Source organism: Maniola jurtina, chromosome 27, assembly GCF_905333055.1.
Source record: "Maniola jurtina chromosome 27, ilManJurt1.1, whole genome shotgun sequence".
NCBI lineage: Eukaryota > Metazoa > Arthropoda > Insecta > Lepidoptera > Nymphalidae > Maniola > Maniola jurtina.
Genome location: NC_060055.1, coordinates 4,480,893 through 4,504,542, shown reverse-complemented (window position 1 = coordinate 4,504,542; position 23,650 = coordinate 4,480,893). Strand labels below are relative to the sequence as shown.

The window sequence follows — 23,650 nt, the reverse complement described above, 5'->3', positions numbered from 1 at the left end:
CAATTCACTTGCCCAGCGTGATAGACTATGGCCCAAGCTATGTATATATTTTAGCAATAGAAATTACTTTCCTATCTTATCTATTTAAAACAAAATGCTTGAGAAAATCTTGTACAATATAGATAAAAACAAAATGTTAACAAAAAAAAAATACTTGAGTAACAAACATTTTCATAATTCTTGATAATAAATAATGTGGGTAACTGTTAAAGTATATAAGTTACGTATTTATTTTTTGTGCACATCGTGCCTAAAGTTTTATTAGGGACTGTGTTTTTTTTAATTTTAATAATTAATTTACTTATTTTTCGGTAAAAATGCATAAAATTGTGTTATCGTGCTTTGCAGTACTATGCTTGGTTAGTATATTTAATTTTAAATTAACCCCCGACCCAAAAAGAGGGGTGTTATAAGTTTGACGTGTGATCTGTGTATCTGTCTGTGACATCGTAGCTCCTAAACTAATGAACCGATTTTAATTTAGTTTTTTTTTTTTGAAAGGTGGCTTGATCGAGAGTGTTCTTAGCTAAAATTCAAGAAAATCGGTTTAGCTGTTTGAAAGTTATCAGCTCTTTTCTAGTTACTGTAACCTTTACTTGTCGGGGGTGTTATAAATTTTTAATTTACACTTGTAATAAGGTGTTAGATCATGGCCATATTATTAGGCATTGGTAGAGAAATCACTGACCTAATACATACGTCTAATACAAGAACGCTGGACCTCCGATTGCCAACTTGTTTTCCACATAAATGATTTCACAGGTGTGTGATGTACCAATCAACACTGGGCTAGGATGGAAAACTATGACCGAAATCATTCCCATTCTGAGAGGAGACCCGGGCTCAGTAGTGTACCGGCGATGAGTTGATCATGATGACTCTTATCTAAATCTAAATCCATATCCATCCATACTATTATAATATTATAAATGCGTCACGGCCCAAAAGTTTAACCGATTCTGACGATACAGAGTTAACTTATATCCTGGGGACGGACATAGGCTACTTTTTATCCCGGAAAATCAAAGAGTTCCCGCGGGATTTCTAAAGACCCATCCATTAACCGATTTGTATGAAAGGTACCCGAAGTAGCTTGCGTCCATGTAATTGACATAGGCATTTTATCCCGGAAAATCAAACAGTTCCCACGGGATCTATAAAAATCTAAATCCACGTGGACGAAGTCGCGGGCATCCTCTGGTCATATTATAAAGAGGAAACCTTTGTATTTTTGTATGTTTGTATTGAATAGGCTCAAAAACTACTGGACCGATTTCAAAATTTCTTTTACTATTACTTAGAGGGATTCTTCCGAATCCGTATAGGCTATATTTTATCCCGGAAAATAGATAGGATTTTTCGTGGTAGTGAAAATTGTGGAGTAAGGCGTCGAAAAAACTGCCGTACGTTTACGATTCTCGCGAACGCTGCCTAAATGGTTAGAGATGTATGGTTGACTTCTATAGAAAAGTTGTAGAACTCAATAATGCCTACAAAAAAGTCCGCGATAGTATAAACCAAACATTTATATTTTAGCCATTATAACTACTTTTCCATAGAACACCCGTGCGAAGCCGGGGCGAGTTGCTAGTATTATATAAAAGGAAAACCTGACTGACTGCTCTATCAACGCACTCAAACTAATTGACGGATCGGGCTGAAATTTGGCATGCAGATAGCTATTATGACGTAGACATCCGCTTAGAAAGGATTTTTGAAATTTCGACCTCTAAGAGGGTAAAATAGGGGTTTGAAAGTAGGTTGGCGAATTTGGACCCAGCATTTTTAAAAACCGTTCAGATTCAGAAATCATTTAATTTTAATAATATTTTTCAGAGTATTTTTCCGTGTAAGCCTGATACTTTTAGAAGATGGGGATCAAAAATATAATTATTCACAAGCACACATTATATGTAAATAACCGTTGCATGGCAATACAAGTGAATATCTTGTTTCTCCCAACTTTATTTGATAGACTTTGATGAAGTTTTTTGTTAGACTGGTTTACTAGAACAAGCATGAGAAGTTTGATTCGTGAACGTGGGAACATGGTTCTGTTAGTTTGGGTCTGAAACTCTATGGAATTCGCAAATGTCACTCCTTTGTGTAGTACACGCGGACGAAGTTGCGGCCATACGTAAGCTAGAAAACTTATAAAACTCTGATACAAAATTTAATATTCCCTTTCTCCTGGTCTACAGACCATAAGTTTCAAAAACACACTCCTTTAATGACATTAACAGAGACAAAATAGCCTTAATAAAAGGTCTAAAAAGCTTTTAGTGCTATAAATGTAACATTAAGGTCCTAATAAAGGTAAAGAAAACGTGACATCTTTGTTAAGTGAATAAAAGTAGGTACATTATCAGTAGGTCCTTTTAGTAGTACGTTTTATTCTACAAACTAAATGTGATTGTTAACAGGGCTCTCTCCGTCACTTGCTCCATACAAACGTAGTTCCAATTTCATTTGAATATTAAGCAACCAAAGTCCATGAAATTTTGCAGACATATTCTAGAAACTAATATCTGTGCCTGTGGTGTTTTAGACTTTTCTAAAAATATGTAGTTTTGAAATTACAGGGGCTCAAAGATTTGTATGTGAATTTTTAAGACCGCGTATCTTTGAAACCGAATATTTTAACGGAAATCTGGAAAACCACAGGCATTTATATTAGTTCCCGGATCGTTTCTACGAAATTCCATTGAGTATGATTGGTTAGTATTCCAATGAGAGACGAACTACGTTTGTATGGAGCGAGTGACGGAGAGACTCCTCTTAATACGTAGATGGATTGTGAATCCATCCTATGCTATATCCATATATCCATATGTATATGATATATCCATCCTATAGGCTCATGTGAGCCCCCCTAGCTCCCATACGAAATGGGGGGGGGCATTAAAGTGGAGATTGAATTCGATGCTATATGTCAAAAATCGGACAAGTGCAAGTCAGACTCGCATGTCGAGGGTTCCGTATTCAAGTAATTTTTCCGACAATAAAACTATTATGCAAAAATATAAATAACAAACTCTTTTAGAATATGCAGGTGAAGCCCTTTCATATGATACCCCACTTGATAATAGATATCTTACTTTGAAAATTGAAACACATTTTAATTTTTTTTAATGATGAAACCACAAATTCACGGTTTTCTTGACAGACACGACGGGCGGACGGATGGATAAACAGACAGACAGACAGATAGACATACAGACAGACAGATAGTTAAAGTATTATAAAGAAACGATTTTTTTTTAATGGACATCATAACTTTGCAATAAATAATAGTGAAGCGAACTTCTTGCGTTATGGCCCTCAGCATTTTAACTGGCGAACTTATGAACTTACACTTACATATACCTTGTGTTTTTTTTAAATAAAAATAGCGAGCAAATGAGCTGGTGGATCACTTGATGTTAAGTGATCACCGCCGCCCATGAACATTTGTATCACCAGAGGAACCACAGATGCGTTGCCGGCCTTTCAGGAATTTTTTGGTCCGCCCATTGAATAACCCCATGTTGTAATCTAATGGGAACACCGCCGATCGGAGTCATTTCCACAATTTGCATGTGCGTTAACCAATTTATTGAAATACTGGCTGATGCCCGCGACTTCGTCCGCGTGGATTTAGGTATTCGCAATCCCATGGGAACTCTTTGATTTTCCGGGATAAAAAGTACTCTACGTGCTAATCCAGGATATTATTATCTATCTCCATTCAAAGTTTCAGCCAAATCCATCCAGTAGTTTTTGCGTGAAGGGGTAACAAACTTACACACGCACATACACACAAACTTTCACCTTTTTTTTTAAAGAATATTAGCCATGCTAATCATGACTAATACTCCCCTTTCCCCTCCAATCAAGCGTAAAGCTTGTGCCAGTGCAACGGGTGGGGTTTGAACCGCCGACCTTTCAGAATTCAGTCCGCTCTTCAACCGTTGAGCTATCGAGGCTATAATATTAGTGTGATCGTTTTTCAGGTAAAAAGCAGTCAAGCAATGATTCCAGCGTATTCAGTGTCAGCGCTGCGTTGTTCATTTGACCAGATGGCCGAAATACTACCCGTCGTGAACCAACTGGGCTGTCTTCTTATACCATTCCTTATAAACCTTATTAACAACCTCAACAACCTATCCAATATCGTGCAGAACCTTACACCAGCTTTATTACCCTATTTTGGCTGTACATTACCTTTACTCTATGCCACTTTGACCGATTTGGCATCCGTTCTGTTTCTGTATATAAGTATATTGATTTCTTTGTTTAGATCTAACGTTTTAGCAGCGCCAGGTCTTTTAATAGGTCTAGTTATACAAGTTTTGAACCTAGTTTTGGGTGTTTTAACCGGTTTGACTGACGGGTCTGGTTTGTTGACTGCGTTGATTAAATTAATCAAAAATGTATTGATTGAATTAGAGAAATTGTTGCTTTAAGTTGATTTATTGTGTTTTTATTTTTGTATAATTGTTGTTTACTTGTAAAATAAATGGTTTTGTGCTCTAATTTGTTGGTTTTTCTATATTTATTTACCTGGTTAGTTATTTCCTTTAACTTATCAATTTCCATGCTTATCCTATAGATTACTTTTCTTATTAATCTTATAAACAACCTCAACAACCTATCCAATACTGTTCAGAACCTAACACCAGCCTTATTGCCTTATTTTGGCTGTACGTTACCTTTACTTTATGCTACTTTGACCGATTTGGCATCCGTTCTGTTTCTGTATATAAGTATATTGATTTCTTTGTTTAGATCTAACGTTTTAGCAGCGCCAGGTCTTTTAATAGGTCTAGTTATACAAGTTTTGAACCTAGTTTTGGGTGTTTTAACCGGTTTGAATGACGGGTCTGGTTTGTTGACTACGTTGATTAAATTAATCAAAAATGTATTGATTGAATTAGAGAAATTGTTGCTTTGAATTGGTATTATTGTGTTTTTATTTTTGTATAATTGTTGTTTACTTGTAAAATAAATGGTTTTGTGCTCTAATTTGTTGGTTTTTCTATATTTATTTACCTGGTTAGTTTTTTCCTGTAACTCATCAACTTACTTACCTCTAAAAAAATTCTAGTATAGAAGCAGGCGTTATTTTGCATTTGCCAAACCAAAGAAATCTGTATGGTGCAACATGCAGCATGCGACATGCACCGCCCGCACTGATAAACATGCAGGAAAAGCCAGCCACCAAGCAAGCCACACGCACCACCACCACGCAGCACCACACAAATCCCAACACCACTCGACGCACGTTTCACCCCGACACCGGAGCATCCTCAGGAGATGTAGACCTTACCTTGTGGTGTTGGGATTTGTGTGGTGCTGCGTGGTGGTGGTGCTAACAATACCCGAGTACGGGACCCTCGGTGCGCGAGTCCGACTCGCACTTGGCCAGATTTTTCATTTTGAGGTACGGAACCCTAAAAAGTGGAAAAGGAACCTCTTAGCTCTATCTGTTTTCATTAGATATCCCTTACACTCTATATAAGTCTAGATAATTCGGTAGAATTTGAACCCACAACTAAATCTCAACAGCTCAGCGGTTATATGAGCGGCCCGAAATCCGAAAGGTGGGCAGTTCAATCCCCACCCGTTGCACTATTGTCGTACCCACTCCTAGTACAAGCTTTACGCTTAGTTGGAGGGGAAAGTGGAATGTAAGTCATGATTAAAATGGCTAATATTGTTTTAAAAAAGAAAAAAAAGTACCTTTATACGGTTGAGCTAATAAGGCTAGAAAACTAAAAGCTAGAGAATCTATTTCCTGGAATTACTTTACAGTTTATACCGGTATTAAATATTATATCTCCAGGAAATTGTTTCCGACGTGTTTGTATAGGAGGTGGCTAAGGGCGCGTTTTGAATAAGGTGGAAATTGTTAAGACTTTTTTTTTGTTTTTTTTAAACGTAATATTTAAAAAAAACTTAATGTCATTAATCCATAGTAATATTATGAATGCGGAAGTGTGTCTTTCTGTCTGTCTGCTACCTTTTCACGGTCCAACAATTTAACCAATTTTGATGACATTTGGTACAGAGTTAGCTTACATCCCGGAGAAGGACATAGGCTCCTTTTTATCGCGGAAAATTAAAGAGTTCCCACGGGATTCTCAAAAGCCCATCTGTTTAACCGGAGGTAGCTTGCATTCCGGAAATTGACATTAGCGACTTATTATCCTGGAAAATCAAAGATGTTCCACAGGATTTAAAAAAAACTAAATCCACGCAATCGAAGTCGCGGGCATCATTTAGTAAATCAATGTAAAGTATTGTAATTCTTAGAATAATGAACTGCTGTACCTAACCAACTGTAATATCTCACTGTCATGGGTCGCGTGGTCATTTCAATCTCAATTAATATTCTTATTTTTTATTGGTTATTTATTGTAATTAATAGTCTAACTATATATTTTGCACGCCATACACAAATGGCAAAATGTGCCATACACAAATGCATCATTGTTACTCACATTTCGCAAAATAAAGAATCATTTCATTTCATTTCAAAATGTTTTAAGCGAAAACGCAAAAACTATTTTTTGCAGTAAACGGCTTTTAGACATGGGATGGCAAAGTTAGTGGCACTTTGAATCCCACTTTAGGACAAAATGCTTAATCAAGTATGACAGCTACAATAAAATTTGAAAATCGCAAGCCCACGCGATATACGAATGACGTCACTACGTACCCCCCTGGCTGCCAATATAAACACTACCTAGCACCTACTAGGGATGGGCCACTCACTGCGCAGGTATAGCATGTGAAAAATGCCGTGAAAAACTTTCTAGGTATGTGCTACCCAGGTGAAAAAACACATATCGCACAGAAGTTTAATCTGCTTTATTTTATTTTTAACCCCCGACCCAAAAAGAGGGGTGTTATAAGTTTGACGTGTGTATCTGTGTATCTGTCTGTGGCATCGTAGCTCCTAAACTAATGAACCGATTTTAATTTAGTTTTTTTTTTTTTGTTTGAAAGGTGGCTTGATCGAGACTGTTCTTAGCTATAATCCAAGAAAATTGGTTCAGCCGTTCGAAAGTTATCAGTTTTTTTCTAGTTACCTTTACTTGTTGGGGGTGTTATAAATTTTTTATTTACACTTGTTTTCGCGTACGTATGGTCTTCACCCAATCTGAGCCGCTAAAGAGTGTGCGAGTGAGAACACTTGCATCACTGCATAGTACTTTTGTGATTGGTTGGCCACTGAACACCTACTGACTTTTGGTCTTTGTCATTTGTACCTATAGTATTACCTAACAGAGAGAACTCTAGAGAATAGGGACCTTTAGTTAAATTAATGTAGTAAACAATTGTAAATGCGAAAATTGAAAAATCACCTTCCATGAACAATTGCCTTTGAAAGAGCCTCAATAGCTCAACCGGTAAGGGAGTGGACTGAAAACCGAAAGGTTGACGGTTCAAACCCCGCCCGTTGCACTATTGTCGTACCTACTCCTAGCACAAGCCTGACGCTTAGTTGGAGAGGAAAGGGGAATATTAGTCATTTAACATGGCTAATATTCTTTAAAAAAAATGACTGTGAACGAAAAATAATTTCACCAAATGAAATGATTGAGAAGTAGCAACGATGCCCATCTCCAAACATCTCTTCCAATATAAACACTACCTACCCACCCATGCGCAATGGATATCCTGGTTATGGATCTGACGAGAGCCAGTCGAGCCCCGGCCATCCAGGAGATCAGACGTGTAACAGGTAAGGAACGGTTTATATTTATTCTATTTTTACCCCACTACTGTTACTTTTTTAACTAGACGACGACGGACGACGCGTCGCGCATTTTCTGAAGATTCTTTTTTTAGTAGAGTTCTGTTATAGAGATATTGTCTTCTATCTATAAACATTTCTTATAGTTTTGGGACTAGTTTTTAACCCCCGACCTAAAAAAAGGGGTGTTATAAGTTTGACGTGTGTATCTGTGTATCTGTCTGTGGCATCGGTGCTCCTAAACTAATGAACCGATTTTAATTTAGTTTTTTTTTTTGTTTGAAAAGTGGTTTGGCGAGAGTAATCTTAGCTATAATTAAAGAAAATCGGTTCAGCCGTTTGAAAGTTATCAGCTCTTTTCCAGTTTTCTTATAGAGCATTTTGTGTCGGGGGTTTTTAAATTTTGAGTTATTTAACTAGACGGCGACGCGTCGCGCATATACTGAAGATTCTTTTTTTTAGTAGAGTTCTGTTAGAGGGATAATAATAATCTGCAAATTAAGTTTTTGGAGTAGTTTTCACTGTACGTTGATTGTTTTATATATTAAGACTAGCTGTTGCCAGCGACTTCGTCCGCATCCCGTGGAAACTGTTTTTTCCTGTGCATTTTTCAAAAAAAAATCGTTAGTAAAAACCTTGTCCTGACAATAACGAATACAAAAAAAAGATTTATCCAATTTGGTGCAAATTTATTTTTATTTTACAAAAAGTATATTATACAATCGAAGATTATGTAAATGATAAAAGAGCGTGGATTTGGCCTGCAGCTTGCTCCAATTACATTTATACATGGCATAATATTGTGTATTCTAATCTTAATCTTAATCTTTGAAAAGAGCAACCGCCGAGTTTCTGGCTGGTTCTTCTCGGTAGGAAAGGCATTCCAAACCAGTGGTAGTGGTACTCGTAAAAGTTTAATTGAATAGAAATATCTTGAATTTTGAATTTATAAATATAGATTATTATTCGTTCTTTCGCGTTGATTAGGATGATTTAAAAACCTTTTATATACTTACTTTGAATATCCCTGTAAAAAACCGGCCAAGTGCGAGTCAGATTCGCGCACTGAAGGTTCCGTACTCGGGTATTTTTTCCGTCATTTTGCAAGATAAATCAAAAATATTATACATAAATATAAATAAAAATATGTTTTAGAATGTACAAGTAAAGCCCTTTTATATGATACCCCACTTGGTATAGTTAGTTATCTTACTTTGAAAATTATAAAACATTTTAATTTTTTTTTAATGATTTAACCACAAATTCGGGGTTTTCAGATTTATTCCTGTACTTGTGCTATGAAGTAGAGTTTACACGAAGCCAGTAATGCTAGCGCCAGTCTGCAGACAAGCCAGCGTTGGCCTGGCCCTTGTTGTTTAGACGCGGCCAATCATTCACGGATTTTTTCTTCTAGTGTGCACACGTTTGGAAAAACAACAAAGAACACACACCGTACGGACGTTCGCCAGTGACTGGCGAGACTCGTCTACACGGGTCCGCAACGCTGGCGCGGGGGTCGAAGGGTATGCGGGCGGAGGTCACTGGCTAGAAAAATAGACGGTCGCTCTATTCTCGCCAGCGTTGGCAGCCAGCGCTGGCTTGGCTTGAAAAACTGTTTACACAAGGCCAATACCGAGCCAGCACTGGCTGCCAGTCTTATTGGCAGCCAGTGTTGGCTCCGTGTAAACTATGCTTAAGACCTACCTACCTGCCTTTCATGATTCTAGGTCAACGGGAAGTACTCTATAAGTTTCTTGACAGACAGACAGCCGGACAACAAAGTGATTGTATAAGGGTTCCGTTTTTCCTTTTAAGGTACGGAACCCTAAAAAAGATAACTGATTTACTTTCCATGAGATTTTTAAAAACCTAAATCTACGCGTATTGAATATGTCTAGATTACGTAAAAAATTTCGTCACTGTCTATTTTTTTTGATAAAATATTTTATAACCAGAGGATGCCCGCGACTTCATCCGCATGGATTTAGGTTTTTGAAAATCCCGTGGGAACTGCTTGGTTTTCCGGGATAAAAGTTGTCTATGTCATAACATGGACGCAAGCTAACTCGGTACCAAATTTCATACAAATCGGTTGAGCGGATGGGTCTTTTACAACCCCGTGGGAACTCCTTGATTTTCCGGGATAAAAAGTAAACTATGTCCGTCCCCGGAATATAAGCTAACTCTGTACCCAATTTCGTCAGAATCGATTAAACTGTTGAGCCGTGAAAAGATAGCAGACAGACAGACAGACACACTTTCGCATTTAAAATATTAAGTACTAGAGGATGCCCGCGACTTCGTCCGCGTGGATTTCGGTTTCTAAAGATCCCATGGGAACTATTTGATTTTCCGGGATAAAAAGTTGCCTATGTCCATCCCTGGGATATAAGCTAACTATACCAAATTTCGTCAAAATCGGTTAAACTGTTGGGCCGTGAAAAGCTAGCAGACAGACAGACAGACACACTTTCGCATTTAAAATATTAAGTACTAGAGGATGCCCGCGACTTCGCCCGCGTGGATTCCAGTTTTTAAAGAACCCATGGGAACTATTTGATTTTCCGGGATAAAAAGTTGCCTATGTCCATCCCTGGGATATAAGCTAACTATACCAAATTTCGTCAAAATCGGTTAAACTGTTGGGCCGCGAAAAGTTAGCAGACAGACAGACAGACAGACTTTCGCATTTATAATATTAGTATGGACAAGTGTAAATTATTTATAACAGCCCCGACAAGTGAAGGTTACAGTAACTAGAAAAGAGCTGATAACTTTCAAACGGCTGAACCGATTTTCTTGGACTATTCCGCGCCTACGATCCAAAGTATCTGAGATTTCCAAAACATCATTTTCAAATAAATAATTATGTATCTAGGCAACGTCCATCTTGACAGCTTGACATTTGTCAATTGACGTAATATTATGAACCTAACGGTTATCTAACCTTCTTTTCTACAAGAAAACTAGAAAAGAGCTGATAACTCTTAAACGGCTGAACCATTTTTTTTGAATTATAGCCAAGAACACTCTCGATCAAGCCACCTTTCACACAAAAAAAGTACATTAAAATTGGTTCATTCGTTTAGGCGCTACGATGCCACAGACAGATACACAGACACACAGATACACACGTCAAACTTATAACACCCCTCTTTTTGGGTCGGGGGTTAATAAAAGAAAACAGATTCAATTATTTTCATACACAAACGTAATAGGTATCCAATTATAAAAGAAATATTTATCATAGAGTGTGTGGGATTAAAACACGCAACCCGCTGCTAAAAAAAATACAATTTCATTTCGAAAATTGCTCCAAACAATTTATTTTGAGAGCTTCCATTTATGTAGGCTCGGCTACCCAATTAATCTGTTAGAGTGAACCTTTTTTAATTTTTATATGAGTTCTGGAAACATTCATTACGTTTTTGATTGAAAACAAATATCAAAAAATTACTTTGTATTTTGTTTTTAAACTCCGACCCAAAAAGAGGAATGTTATAAGTTTGACGTGTGTATCTGTGTATCTGTCTGTGCCATCGTAGCTCCTAAACTAATGAACCGATTTTAATTTAGTTTATTTTTGTTTGAAAGGTGGCTTGATCGAGAGTGTTCTTAGCTATAATCCAAGAAAATCGGTTCAGCCGTTTGAAAGTTATCAGCTTTTTTCTAGTTACTGTAACCTTCACTTGTCGGGGGTGTTATAAATTGGAGACCCCCATTTTTTTCATGTAACATCCGTTAGGTCAATTTTTTATATATAAAATGTAGCGTATGTCACCCAAACCTTTACGACGAATCGATTGACACCTCATTCATCAAAGTCAGCCCAGTAGTTTAGGCGCTACGGTGGAAGTTGGAACACACAGAATCTGGATACAAACATACATCCCACACATACATACATAGACTGCTAAAATCATAACCCTTCCTTTTGGCTTTGCCGCAGTCGGGTATATTCCATGGCCTACATGCCTCCTTGTATGTAATGAAAGTAACTTTCGTTTTTTTTTCACCTTTCGAAAAACTGTTGCTTTTGCTGCCTTTTTAAACCTTTCGAGCGCTTAAAGTTTTTCGTGAGTAAAAATGATTAACTGCACTTTTCCTGGAAAAATTACTCAGGGACTTAACTTTGTACGCAAAATTTCTTGTAAAATTTTTATTGGTAGCTAATTCATGTTTCCAAAGTTAACAATTTTGAATTTTCTTTATATAGTCTTAAATGCTTCTATGATTAATTTGTGACAGAAAATTATATTTTTTCTGTAAGTATTTGCCCAAATAATAAAATAAATAATTATCTATATTTCTCTTCTTGCCCAAATAATAAAATTATTTATCTATACTTCCATACTAATATTATAAATGCGAAAGTGTATCTGTCTGTCTGTCTGTCTGTCTGCCACCTTTTCACGGCCCAACAGTTTAACCGATTCTGACGAAATTTGGTACACGATTAGCTTATATCCCGGGGACGGACATAGGCTACGTTTTATCCCGGAAAATCAAAGAGTTCCCACGGGATTCCCAAAAACCCATCCGCTTAACCGATTTGTATGGGTACCGAGGTAGCTTGCGTCCCTGTAATTGACATAGGCAACTTTTTATCCCGGAAAATCAAACAGTTCCCACGGGATCTTTGTGTACCTAAATCCACGCGGACGAAGTCGCGGGCATCCTCTAGTTATTTATAATTCCCTACTAGTTATATACTTCGATCCGTTACCAATGTGAATAAGGATTTCGTTTTTTCATTCGAACGTAAGGAACCCTAAAACATTAAAACAAAAAGTTCTCGCAAATTACCTGAAAAGATTAATTTGGCTTCACCATTTGTTTTCTAAATTTTTGTTTCTTTGATTAATTTAGTCTTTTTGACAGAATTCAAGAGGAAAGCTGTTGGTTTCTTTTAACAGGGCTCTCTCCGTCACTCGTTTCATACAATCGTAGTTCCAATTTCATTTGAATATTAAGCAACCAAAGTCCATGAAATTTTGCGGACATATTCTAAAAACTAATATCTGTGTCTGTGGTGTTTTAGATTTTTCTAAAAATATGCAGTTTTAAAATTACAGGGGCTCAAAGATTTGTATGAAAATTTTTAAGACCGCGTAACTTTGAAAACGAATATTTTAACAGAAATCTGGAAAACCACAGACATAGATATTAGTTTCTAGAATATGTCTGCAAAATTTCATGGACTTTGGTTGCTTAATATTCAAATGAAATTGGAACTACGATTGTATGAAACGAGTGATGGAGAGAGCCCTCTTAATGACTAAACTTTTGCCATCAAAACTTTATCATGGAAACTAAAGTTTTTCTGTAATTAAAATCTCTTTTGAAGAATTGACGAAACAAAATTCAAAGAGAATCATTAGGTAACAGGATTTTCTAGTTCTTTTTCATGATAAAATTTGTCTGTCTGTCCGTCCGTACGTCGTGTCTGTCAAGAAACCTACTTCCCCTTGTCCTACAATCATGAAATTTGGCAGGTAGGTAGGTCTTATAGCACAAGTAAAGGAATAAATCTGAAAACCGTGAATTTCTGGTCACATCATTAAAAAAGTGTTTAACTTTTCAAAGTAAGATAACTATACCAAGTGGGGTACCATATGAAAGGGCTTTACCTGTATATTCTAAAACAGATTTTTATTTATTTTTACGCATAATAGTTTTTAATTTATCGTGCAAAATGTCGAAAAAATACTCGAGTACGGAACCCTCGGTGCGCGAGTCTGACTCGCACTTGGACGGTTTTTTTTCTTTTTTTAAAGTGATATATTTTCCCAGCACCATCATGGCCGCCAGCGCGTTACTGTTCATCGTGTGCCTGGGGTCTGCCCACGCGTGGGGCGGGCTGTTCAACCGCTTCAGCTCCGACATGCTGGCCAACATGGGCTACGGGCGGTCCCCTTATCGCCACTACGCTTATGGGCAGGTAAGATGGCTATTTGACCCAGAGTTGCATTTCCAGGGTCCACTTTAGTTCCGGACCGCAAACCATCGTAAAGGTCTGCTCCTAAACATCATCATCATCAACCGAGGGACTCCACTGCTGGACATAAAGTCAAAGTCAAAATCATTTATCATATCAAAGTAGGTACAATTGTACTCCTTTTGATGGTCGAAATTGTTAAACTTGTACGATAATAGAATAGAATAGAATAGAATTTTATTCAAATAAACTTTTACAGCTGCAAATTGCAGACAGACAGACAGACAACAAAGTGATCCTATAAGGGTTCCGTTTTTCCTTTTGAGGTACGGGACTCCAAAAACCTGCATGCCTAAGAGTTTTCTATAATATTCTCAAAGGTGTGTGAAGTCTACCAATCCGCACTTGGCCAGGCGTGGCGATGGGTTGATCATGATGACACCTTTTTAACCCCCGACCCAAAAAGAGGGGTGTTATAAGTTTGACGTGTGTATCTGTGTATCTGTCTGTGGCATCGTAGCGCCTAAACGAATGAACCGATCTTATTTTAGTTTTTTTTTATTTGAAAGGTGGCTTGATCGAGAGTGTTCTTAGCAATAATCCAAGAAAATCGGTTCAGCCGTTTAAAAGTTATCAGCTCTTTTCTAGTTTTCTTGTAACTTTGTAACAGACCGTTAGGTTCATAATCTTATGTCAATTGACAAATGTCAAGCTGTCAAGATGGACGTTGCCTAGATACATAATTAGATTAGATTTGAAAATGATGTTTTGGAAAACTCAAATACTTTGTCGGGGGTGTTATAAATTTTTAATTTACACTTGTTGTGTTCATCGATCATTTCCCATTATTGTCAGTCCTTTTTCATACAAAAACAAATGTTATTTTAGGGCCGCCCGATCGTTTGACGTCAAAGGTCACCGAACAAGTCAAACGAGCCGTAAGCGTGACCTTTTGAGAGAAGTGGCAGCCATCCAATGGATCTTTGAAGTTGAAAGTTGCAACCCTTTAGTTTATTTTTAGCGAAGTGGCGCTTTTGGTGCCTACATAAGCCCCAATAAGCCCTGGATCAAAACTGTTTTAATATGGTTTCAATTTAAAAAAAAAAAAACACTTTTTACAGTACCTAAGAATAACTTATTTTGCATTGATTGTTATTTATCTATTTATAGCACACATCTCAAAAGTTTCAGTATTTAAGTACTCAGTGTTTTCATTGTATTCGTTATGTTTTATTTGAAGTAATTGGTTCATAAATAGATTTAAAAAACCGGCCAAGTGCGAGTCGGACTCGCGCACCAAGGGTTCCATACTCGGGTATTTTTTCGACATTTTGCTCGATAAATCATCAATGATGATCAAAAACTATTATGCATAAAAATAAATAAAAATTCGTTTTAGAATGTACAGGTAAAGCACTTTCATATGATACCCCACTTGATATAGTTATCTTACTTTGAAAATTTAAACACATTTTAATTTTTTTTAATGATGTAACCACAAATTCACGGTTTTCGGATTTATTCCTTTACCTATTTGTGCTATAAGACCTGCCTACCTGCCCATGATTCTAGGTCAACGGGAAGTACCCTATCGGTTTTCTTGACAGTCACGACGGCCGGACGGACAGACCGACAGACAGACAGACAACAAAGTGATCCTATAAGGGTTCCGTTTTTTCTTTTTGAGGTACGGAACCCTAAAAATAAGAAAAACTGATTTAATTGCTTTAATAATACAAGTTCTTGTTACCAGGTCGAACCTGAAGAGATCTACGCCGCCGAGGCACTGGAAGGCAACCGCATAGAGGATGCTGACGACACCCACTGTTTCAGCGCACCCTGTATGAGCAATGGTGACTGCTGCCGCGGACTCATGTGCTTGGAGACAGGTATGTATATACAGGGTCTAGGGTGTAGTAAGGCAATCGCATGTAGGGTGCATGACACCCACTGTTTCAGCGCACCCTGTATGAGCAATGGTGACTGCTGCCGCGGACTCATGTGCTTGGAGACAGGTATGTATATACAGGGTCTAGGGTGTAGTAAGGCAATCGCATGTAGGGTGCATGACACCCACTGTTTCAGCGCACCCTGTATGAGCAATGGTGACTGCTGCCGTGGACTCATGTGCTTGGAGACAGGTATGTATATACAGGGTCTAGGGTGTAGTAAGGCAATCGCATGTAGGGTGCATGACACCCACTGTTTCAGCGCACCCTGTATGAGTAATGGTGACTGCTGCCGTGGACTCATGTGCTTGGAGACTGGTATGTATACAGGATTAGCAAGGCATAATATAGGGTGCCGATGACACCCACTGTTTCAGCGCACCCTGTAGCAGCAGTTTAGTTAAAAATTCTAGAATAAAATTAAATCTAAACTAGACGTCAGCAGTATGTTTCTAATACCGATATAGTTTGCGATTGAATATTAAAAACGCTTTTTATGGAGAAATTATGCTTATTCTGAGATATGAGCTAAGTTAATGCCTAATGTTATAAGGGTATGCCTGCACTGGGAATTTCCACCGCGCGATTTTGTGGTATAATATGGGAAATGCATGGAGCCTCATGCACTTACGAAAAATAATCGCACGAACTTCATACGATTTCCATGTCAGAGATTTCTGCGGGAAATATCGCGCGATGAATTTTCGCAGTGCGAGCTTACCCCATTCAAAATACTAAGAAATAAAAACAAAGAATCTAAACTCGACGTCAGCAGTATATAGTAACTGTTTACGATTGAAAAATAAAAATGCTTATTATGGAGAAATTATGCTAATCCTGTTGCCTTGGCATTTCTTGTTAAGAACTTAACCTTTGGAAAGGCACGCAAAAATCTAAGTAGCTTATGAAGCTCGCGAGTTCGTCCACGTGGATTAAAAATCCCGTGAGAACTTTTTATTTTTTCATTTTCTAGGGTTCCGTGTACCTCAAAAGGAAAAACGGTACCCTTATGGGATCACTTTATTGTCTGTCTGTCTGTCCGTCTGTCGTTTCTGTCAAGAAAACCTATAGGGTACTTGCCATTGACCTAGAATCATGAATTTTATCAGATAGGTAGATCTTATAGCACAAGTAAAGAAAAAATCTGAAAACCATTTTGTGGTTAGGGTTACACTTTCATCGCCAAAAAAAATATATGTTTCCATTTTCAAAGTAAGATAACTATTACCAAGTGGGGTATCATAATATGAAAGGGCTTTATTTGCACATTCTAAAACAGATTTTTGTTTATTTTAATTCATATCAGTTTTTGATTTATGGAGCAAAATGTCGGAAAAAATTCCCGAGTACGGAACCTTCGGTGCGCGAGTCTGACTCGCACTTGGTCGATTTTTTTAATGTGTATCAGAATGAGAAAAAAAATGAAAAAGGGACAGGGAAGCACTTTTCTCTACATTTATGAGATTTCTACCAGTGACCCTTGGATTGTGATACAGCCAATTTTGTGGCAATTCATTCAAGCTATCAACATTTTTCTTTCTTTCATTCTTACTAAGAACCCGAAGTCCCATTCCTAAGGGTGTTTTAATGGCTATGTTTACTCAACAAAGTTACAATGTAATCATAATTTCCTCACCATGAAATTCACCATGAATTTGCTTCGTAGTTTAATTAAGGTTAATGGAGAAAGATTCAAAATGGCGCACCTTTATGTGCGTTACTCGAATGACAAGGTTTGGTGCGGTCTCTTTTAAAGTTCCATTGTAAAATATAAAAACCTTTATAGTTTCGTTCTTCCACTACTGAACACGGGTGTCACTGGACAAGTACAGATTGGTAAGACTTCGCATACCTTTGGGAATATTATGGAGCATTCTCCCTCACCGATATTTACCTTCACCGTTAATTAAAGCAAATGTAGTACCTATAGAAGCAGGCGTTATTTTGCGGAAGTCCATGATATACAAGGAACCAAAAGCTTAATTTGCTATAATCCGCTAAACCAGACAAATCTGTATGGTGCAACATTCAGCATGCGACATGCACCGTCCGCCCTCCCACTGGTAAACATGCAGGAAAAGCCAACCACCAAGCAGGCATAATTGCAACTAGGCATTGTAAGGTCTAAATCTCCTGAGGATGCTCTGGTGTCGGGGCGAAACGTGCGTCGAGTGGTGTTGGGATTTGTGTGGTGCTGCGTGGTGGTGGTGCGTGTGGCTTGCTTGGTGCATGTTTATCAGTGGGAGGGCGGGTGGTGCATGTCGCATGCTGCATGTTGCACCATGCAGATTTCTTTGGTTTAGCGGATTATAGCAAATTAAGCTTTTGGTTCCTTGTATTCAGAATTGTAAATTCCTTTTATTGTATAACATCATTTATTTCAAACAAACGAAAATTTTACTTTTAATTTAATTTGTCTATTCACTATTTTGAATTAATGTATTTGCATGCCAGCTTGGCGTGATACAGCTGGACTATTTTATAATTACACCTGTAATACCTGTATCAGCAAATAAATAAATTGATTGATTGATTGTATATCATAGACTTCCGCAAAATAACGCCTGCTTCTATATAATACTACATTTGAAAACGCACATGATAACTCCGAAAACTTAAAGGTTCCCGGGATCGAACCCCCGACTCCCCGAAGAGGAGATGTCTGAACGACTTAGCTGCAATTACCGCGTAGTTATCTCGATTAATTACTTAGTATAAACTTAGATGGGTAAGTCATGATTGATTGAGTAGAAGGAATATTTAATAAATTAACATAGCACTAACTTAGATTATATGGACTGGTTGATTTAATCTAAGCATGGCTATGTAATAATTAATACATCATCATCGTAATCCATCAAATCTCCAGCTCACTACTGATTAATCGGTGCCACTGCTTTTTTCCGAAAGAGATGAAAATATATAAACAGTAGCAACAAGTTAAATTGTTTATACTTTTTTAGAGCTCCGTACCTCAAAAGCAAAAACGGAACCATTATAGGATCACTTTGTTGTCTTTCTGTCTGTCCGTCTGTCTTGCTTTGAAAATTGAAAGACATTTTAATGTTTTTTAAATGATGTAACCACAAATTCGCGGTAAGTTTATTCCTGTACTTGTGCTATAAGACCTACCTACCTGCCAAATTTCATGATTCTAGGTCAACGGGAAGTACCCTATAGGTTTTTTGACAGACAGACAGACAGAGAAAGTGGTCCTATAACGGTTCTGTTTTTCCTTTGGAGGTACGGAACCCTAAAAATGAGCCTTATACTACGTAGAATCAGATTAAGTGAATATTTCTCTTACGCAGAAGACGGAGGGCGTTGTCTTCCCGCCTTCACTGGACGGAAAATGGGTGAAATGTGCAACAGAGAGAACCAATGTGATGCTGGGCTGGTCTGCGAGGAGGTGGTTCCAGGTGAGAGATAACGACTATCAAAAAGGAGGAGTTTCTCAATTCATCGGAATCTTTTATTTTATGTACAAGGAACCAAAAGCTTAATTTGCTATAACCCGCCAAAACAACGAAATCTGTACGCAGGACCACACAGATTCCAACACCACTCGATTGTATACTTCTATGCCACTACAACAACAAGCAATAAACAAGTGTAAATTAAAAATTTATAATACCCCCGACAAGTGAAGGTTACAGTAACTAGAAAAGAGCGGCTTAACCGATTTTCTTGGATTATAGCTAAGAACACTCTCGATCAAGCCACCTTTGAAACAAAAAAAAACTAAATTAAAATCGGTTCATTAGTTTAGGAGCTACGATGCTACAGACAGATACACAGATACACACGTCAAACTTCTAACACCCCTCTTTTTGGGTCGGGGGTTAAAAAATCACAATGGCCGCCGTGCGAATTTAAAAAAAGTATTATTTCTTGCACTATGATACGGAACCCTTTGTGTGCGAGTTCAACTCGCACTTACCAGATTTTTTATTTAAGAGGTCTCTCCGTCACTTGCTCCATACAAACGTAGTTCCAATTTCATTTGAATATGAAGCAACCAAAGACCATTAAATTTTGCAGACATATTCTAAAAATTAATATCTATGCCTGTGGTTTTCCAGATTTCTGTTAAAATATTCGGTTTCAAAGCTACGCGGTCTTAAAAATTCACATACAAATCTTTGAGCCCCAGTAATTTTAAAACTACATATTTTTAGAAAATTCTAAAACACCACAGATATTAGTTTCTAGAAAATTGTGCAAAATTTCATGGACTTTGGTTGCTTAATATTCAAATGAAATTAGAACTACGATTGTATGGAGTTAGTGACGGAGAGAGCCCTGTTAATAATACGAAGGAAGAGATTGTGGTACAAGTAAAGGGAACAATCTGATTTTTTTTCCTTAGGGGAGATGCACGTTTGCCGCCCACCATCAATTGGACACAAGCAATACAACGATGACTGCACGACATCTAGTGAGTGCGACATCACCCGCGGACTCTGCTGCATCATGCAACGCAGACATCGCCAAAAGCCCAGGAAGGTAGGAACCAACTGTAAGGTTATTTTTAAAAAGTTGATTTGAGTTGTCAAAAATAATATAACTCTCATTTATTTATTTTTCCCATTTTATCCTATTTTTAAACAATAAACAATAAAATAACAAGAACAACAGAAAAAATAACAGAAATACAGAAAAAATAACAGAAACAACAGAAAAAATAACAATAATATAAAATTATTAATTTAGCTGATGAAGGTAGTTTGGTAAAATCGATATTTGGCTCATTCGATGTCATACAATCTGTTACTAGGAGGCCAACAAGATTGAACTTGCATAAATACGGGTGTTTACTGTTTTGAAGGTATTAGTTTAGTCTCCTTCTGAGATTCGGAGCGATATCGCATATTTTCGGTATTTGGGTTGTGAACTGGATAATTAGATGTTGTGATAGCAATCACGCTCTAATTAAATTATTTATTTTGGCATTAGTTTGTTTAGATTAAAACTCTCGGATAACCTTGCACATTAAACTTGTGTTTTTTTTTTGTGTTGGTTTTGGAGAGGACATTCCAATAATTCGATAAAAATATTTAAATAATACCTGCTTTTCTGAGTGACGCCAATACTACAAAAGGAAAAACGGAACCCTTATAGGATCACTTTGTCTGTCTGTCCGTCGTGTCTGTCAAGAAACCTATAGGGTACTTCCCGTTGACCTAGAATCATGAAATTTGGTAAGTAGGTAGGTCTTGTAGCACAAGGCCTACCGCGAATTTGTGGTTACATCATTCAAAAAAAATTAAAACGTGTTTAAATTTTCAAAGTAAGATAACTATACCAAGTGGGGTATCATATGAAAGGGCTTTACCTGTACCTACATTCTAAAACAGATTTTTATTTATTTTTATGCGTAATAGTTTTTGATTTATCGTGCAGAAAGTTGGAAAAGATACCAGAGTACGGAACCCTCAGTGCGCGAGTCTGACTCGCACTTGGCCGGTTTTTTTTTAATTTTTAATAACTACCTTATACCCGTGACTTCCTCCGTGTCATTATCATCATCATCAGCCTGTGGACGTCCACAGTGGGACATAGGCCTTCCCTTAAGAATCAGTCATCGGTGTGGACTATACAAATTTAAATTTACCTAAAAGTAAGCCGTTCTCCTAACCTTATTGTCAGAATCCAATTTTTCTAATCCCGGCAAACTTTCTAAAATATAAATAAAATACTATACTTAAGAGGGGTCTCTCCGTCACTAGCTTCATACAAACGTAGTTCCAATTTCATTTGAATATCAAGCAACCAAAGTCCATGAAATTTTGCAGACATATTCTAGAAACTGATATCTGTGTCTGTGGTTTTCCAGATTTCTGTTAAAATATTCGGTTTCAAAGTTACGCGGTCTTAAAAATTTAGATACAAATCCTTGAGCCTCTGTAATTTTAAAACTACATATTTTTAGATAAATCCAAAACACCACAGACACAGGTATTAGTTTCTAGAATATGTCTGCATAATTTCTTGGACTTTGGTTGCTTAATATTCAAATGAAATTGGAACTACGATTGTATGAAGCGAGTGACGGAGAGAGCCCTGTCAATGTAAAAAAATATATACAGAATATTATATTAAAGACGATATCTTTTTCTTATTTTTATAGTTAGGGCTGTCGCTAACGACTTTCTGTTTTTTTTTTTTTCAACAAATATTTTTTGTATTTAAAAAGTCGTTCCTAGTTAGGTTGGCTTATTTACGACGATCACTCGATTGCTCTGGTTAAGCGATATTAGCTCCAGTCAGTAATAGGATGATGGACTTTAGAGATACGAATTTGTCCTTTTTTAAATAAGTTGAATTTATTATACAGACTAGCCGATGCCCGCGATTTCGCCCGCGTGGATTTAGGTTTTTCGAAATCCCGTGGGAACTCTTTGATTTTCCGGGATAAAAAGTAGCCTTTGTGCTAATCCAGAGTATAATCTATCTCCATTCTAAATTTCAGCCCAATCCGTCCAGTAGTTTTTGCGTGAAGGAGTAACAAACACACACACACACACACACACATACAAACTTTCGCCTTTATAATATTAGTGTGATTATCTTCTAAATGTATAAAAGGACAAGATGTCTAACTGACTGACTGAATGACTGATTGATCTATCAACGCATAAAACTACCGGACGGATCGGGCTGAAATTTGGCATGCAGATAGCTATTATGACGTAGACATCCGCTTTGAAAGGATTTGAAATGAAACCCCTAAGGGGCTAAAATAGGGGGTTTTTAAAAAAAAAAGAATATTAGCCATTTTTAATCATGACTAACATTCCCCTTTCCCCTCCAACTAAGCGTTAAGCTTGTGCTAGGAGTGGGTACGACAATAGTGCAACGGGTGGGTTTGAACCGGCGACCTTTCGGATTTCAGTCCGCTCCTATAACCGTTGAGCTATTGAGTTTGAAATTTGTGTGGTCCACGCGGACGAAGTCGTGGGCATAAGCTAGTAGAAACATAATGGAATCAGAGCCAACCCTAGCACACCTCACCAACATTATTGGATAACATTGCTTTTATTCAATTTCTCAGAAAATACACCCACCAGCCGTGAAAGCCTTTTTACCCCTCGTGAATAAATTAGGAAAAATATTTTCGTGGAAAAATTATTTCGGAAAAATATAAATGCCTATCATTCTCTGTTTTAATTAAGTACATTTTCATGTTTTTTCAGGAATTTAGTTTTATTAGGTACTGTTTTTCCGCACTGTTTGTTGTTTTTCATATAACCTTATGGCTTAGTTGTTAGATTTAACAGGGCTCTATCCGTCACTCACTGCATACAATCGTAGTTCCAATTTCATTTGAATATTAAACCAACCATTAAGCAACCAAAGTCCATGAAATTTTGCAGACATATTCTAGAAACTAATATCTGTGTCTGTGGTGTTTTAGATTTTTCTAAAAATGTGTAGTTTTAAAATTACAGGGGCTCAAAGATTTGTATGTAAATTTTTAAGACCGCGTGCTTAATGGTTGGTTTAATATTCAAATGAAATTGGAACTACGTTTGTATGAAGCGAGTGACGGAGAGACCCCTCCCTAAAGCCGCATTTACACTATGCACTTACTTTCATGCATGTTGAGATTAATGAGAGAATTAATGAGATTAATTAAAAATATTCTTTAATTTCAGAGCTGTGGTTACTTCAAGGAGCCGCTCGTCTGCATCGGCCCCGTCGCAACAGACCAGATCAGAGAGATCGTCCAACACACGGCCGGAGAGAAGAGGATCGGAGTGTATACGATGCATTAAAACTCTTACTATATACGGCTAGAGCAGACTTGCGACTTGTAGTCGCGCGACACGACGACTTCTGTCTTAAACTTATCTTTGGATTCTTTATCAATGTTATGGAAGACATGATGTGTTAATAAGTACAACTGTTTGGAAAGCAGGTTTTACTGAGAAGACCTGGAATAAAACTCGGCAGTTGCTCGATTCAAAAGACTTAGTAACTTTGACTTAAAATATTGAACTTGCAAGAATAAAAAACCAA

The 23,650-nt window shown here is 37.4% G+C and overlaps 2 protein-coding genes across 2 annotated transcripts; both read left to right on the top strand.

Moving 5' to 3' along the window:
- Positions 1-205: 205 nt before the first annotated feature.
- On the top strand, positions 206-4,521 carry LOC123879121. Its single transcript, XM_045926664.1, has 2 exons — positions 206-359; positions 3,993-4,521. The coding sequence occupies exons 1-2, from the start codon at positions 318-320 to the stop codon at positions 4,443-4,445; spliced, it is 495 nt and encodes a 164-aa protein (XP_045782620.1). The 5' UTR covers positions 206-317; the 3' UTR covers positions 4,446-4,521.
- A 3,085-nt stretch (positions 4,522-7,606) lies between these two features.
- LOC123879109 (ITG-like peptide) lies at positions 7,607-23,496 on the top strand. The gene is made up of 6 exons (XM_045926650.1): positions 7,607-7,729; positions 13,535-13,682; positions 15,433-15,568; positions 18,940-19,047; positions 19,998-20,134; positions 23,287-23,496. The coding sequence occupies exons 1-6, from the start codon at positions 7,650-7,652 to the stop codon at positions 23,404-23,406; spliced, it is 729 nt and encodes a 242-aa protein (XP_045782606.1). The 5' UTR covers positions 7,607-7,649; the 3' UTR covers positions 23,407-23,496.
- Positions 23,497-23,650: the final 154 nt, after the last annotated feature.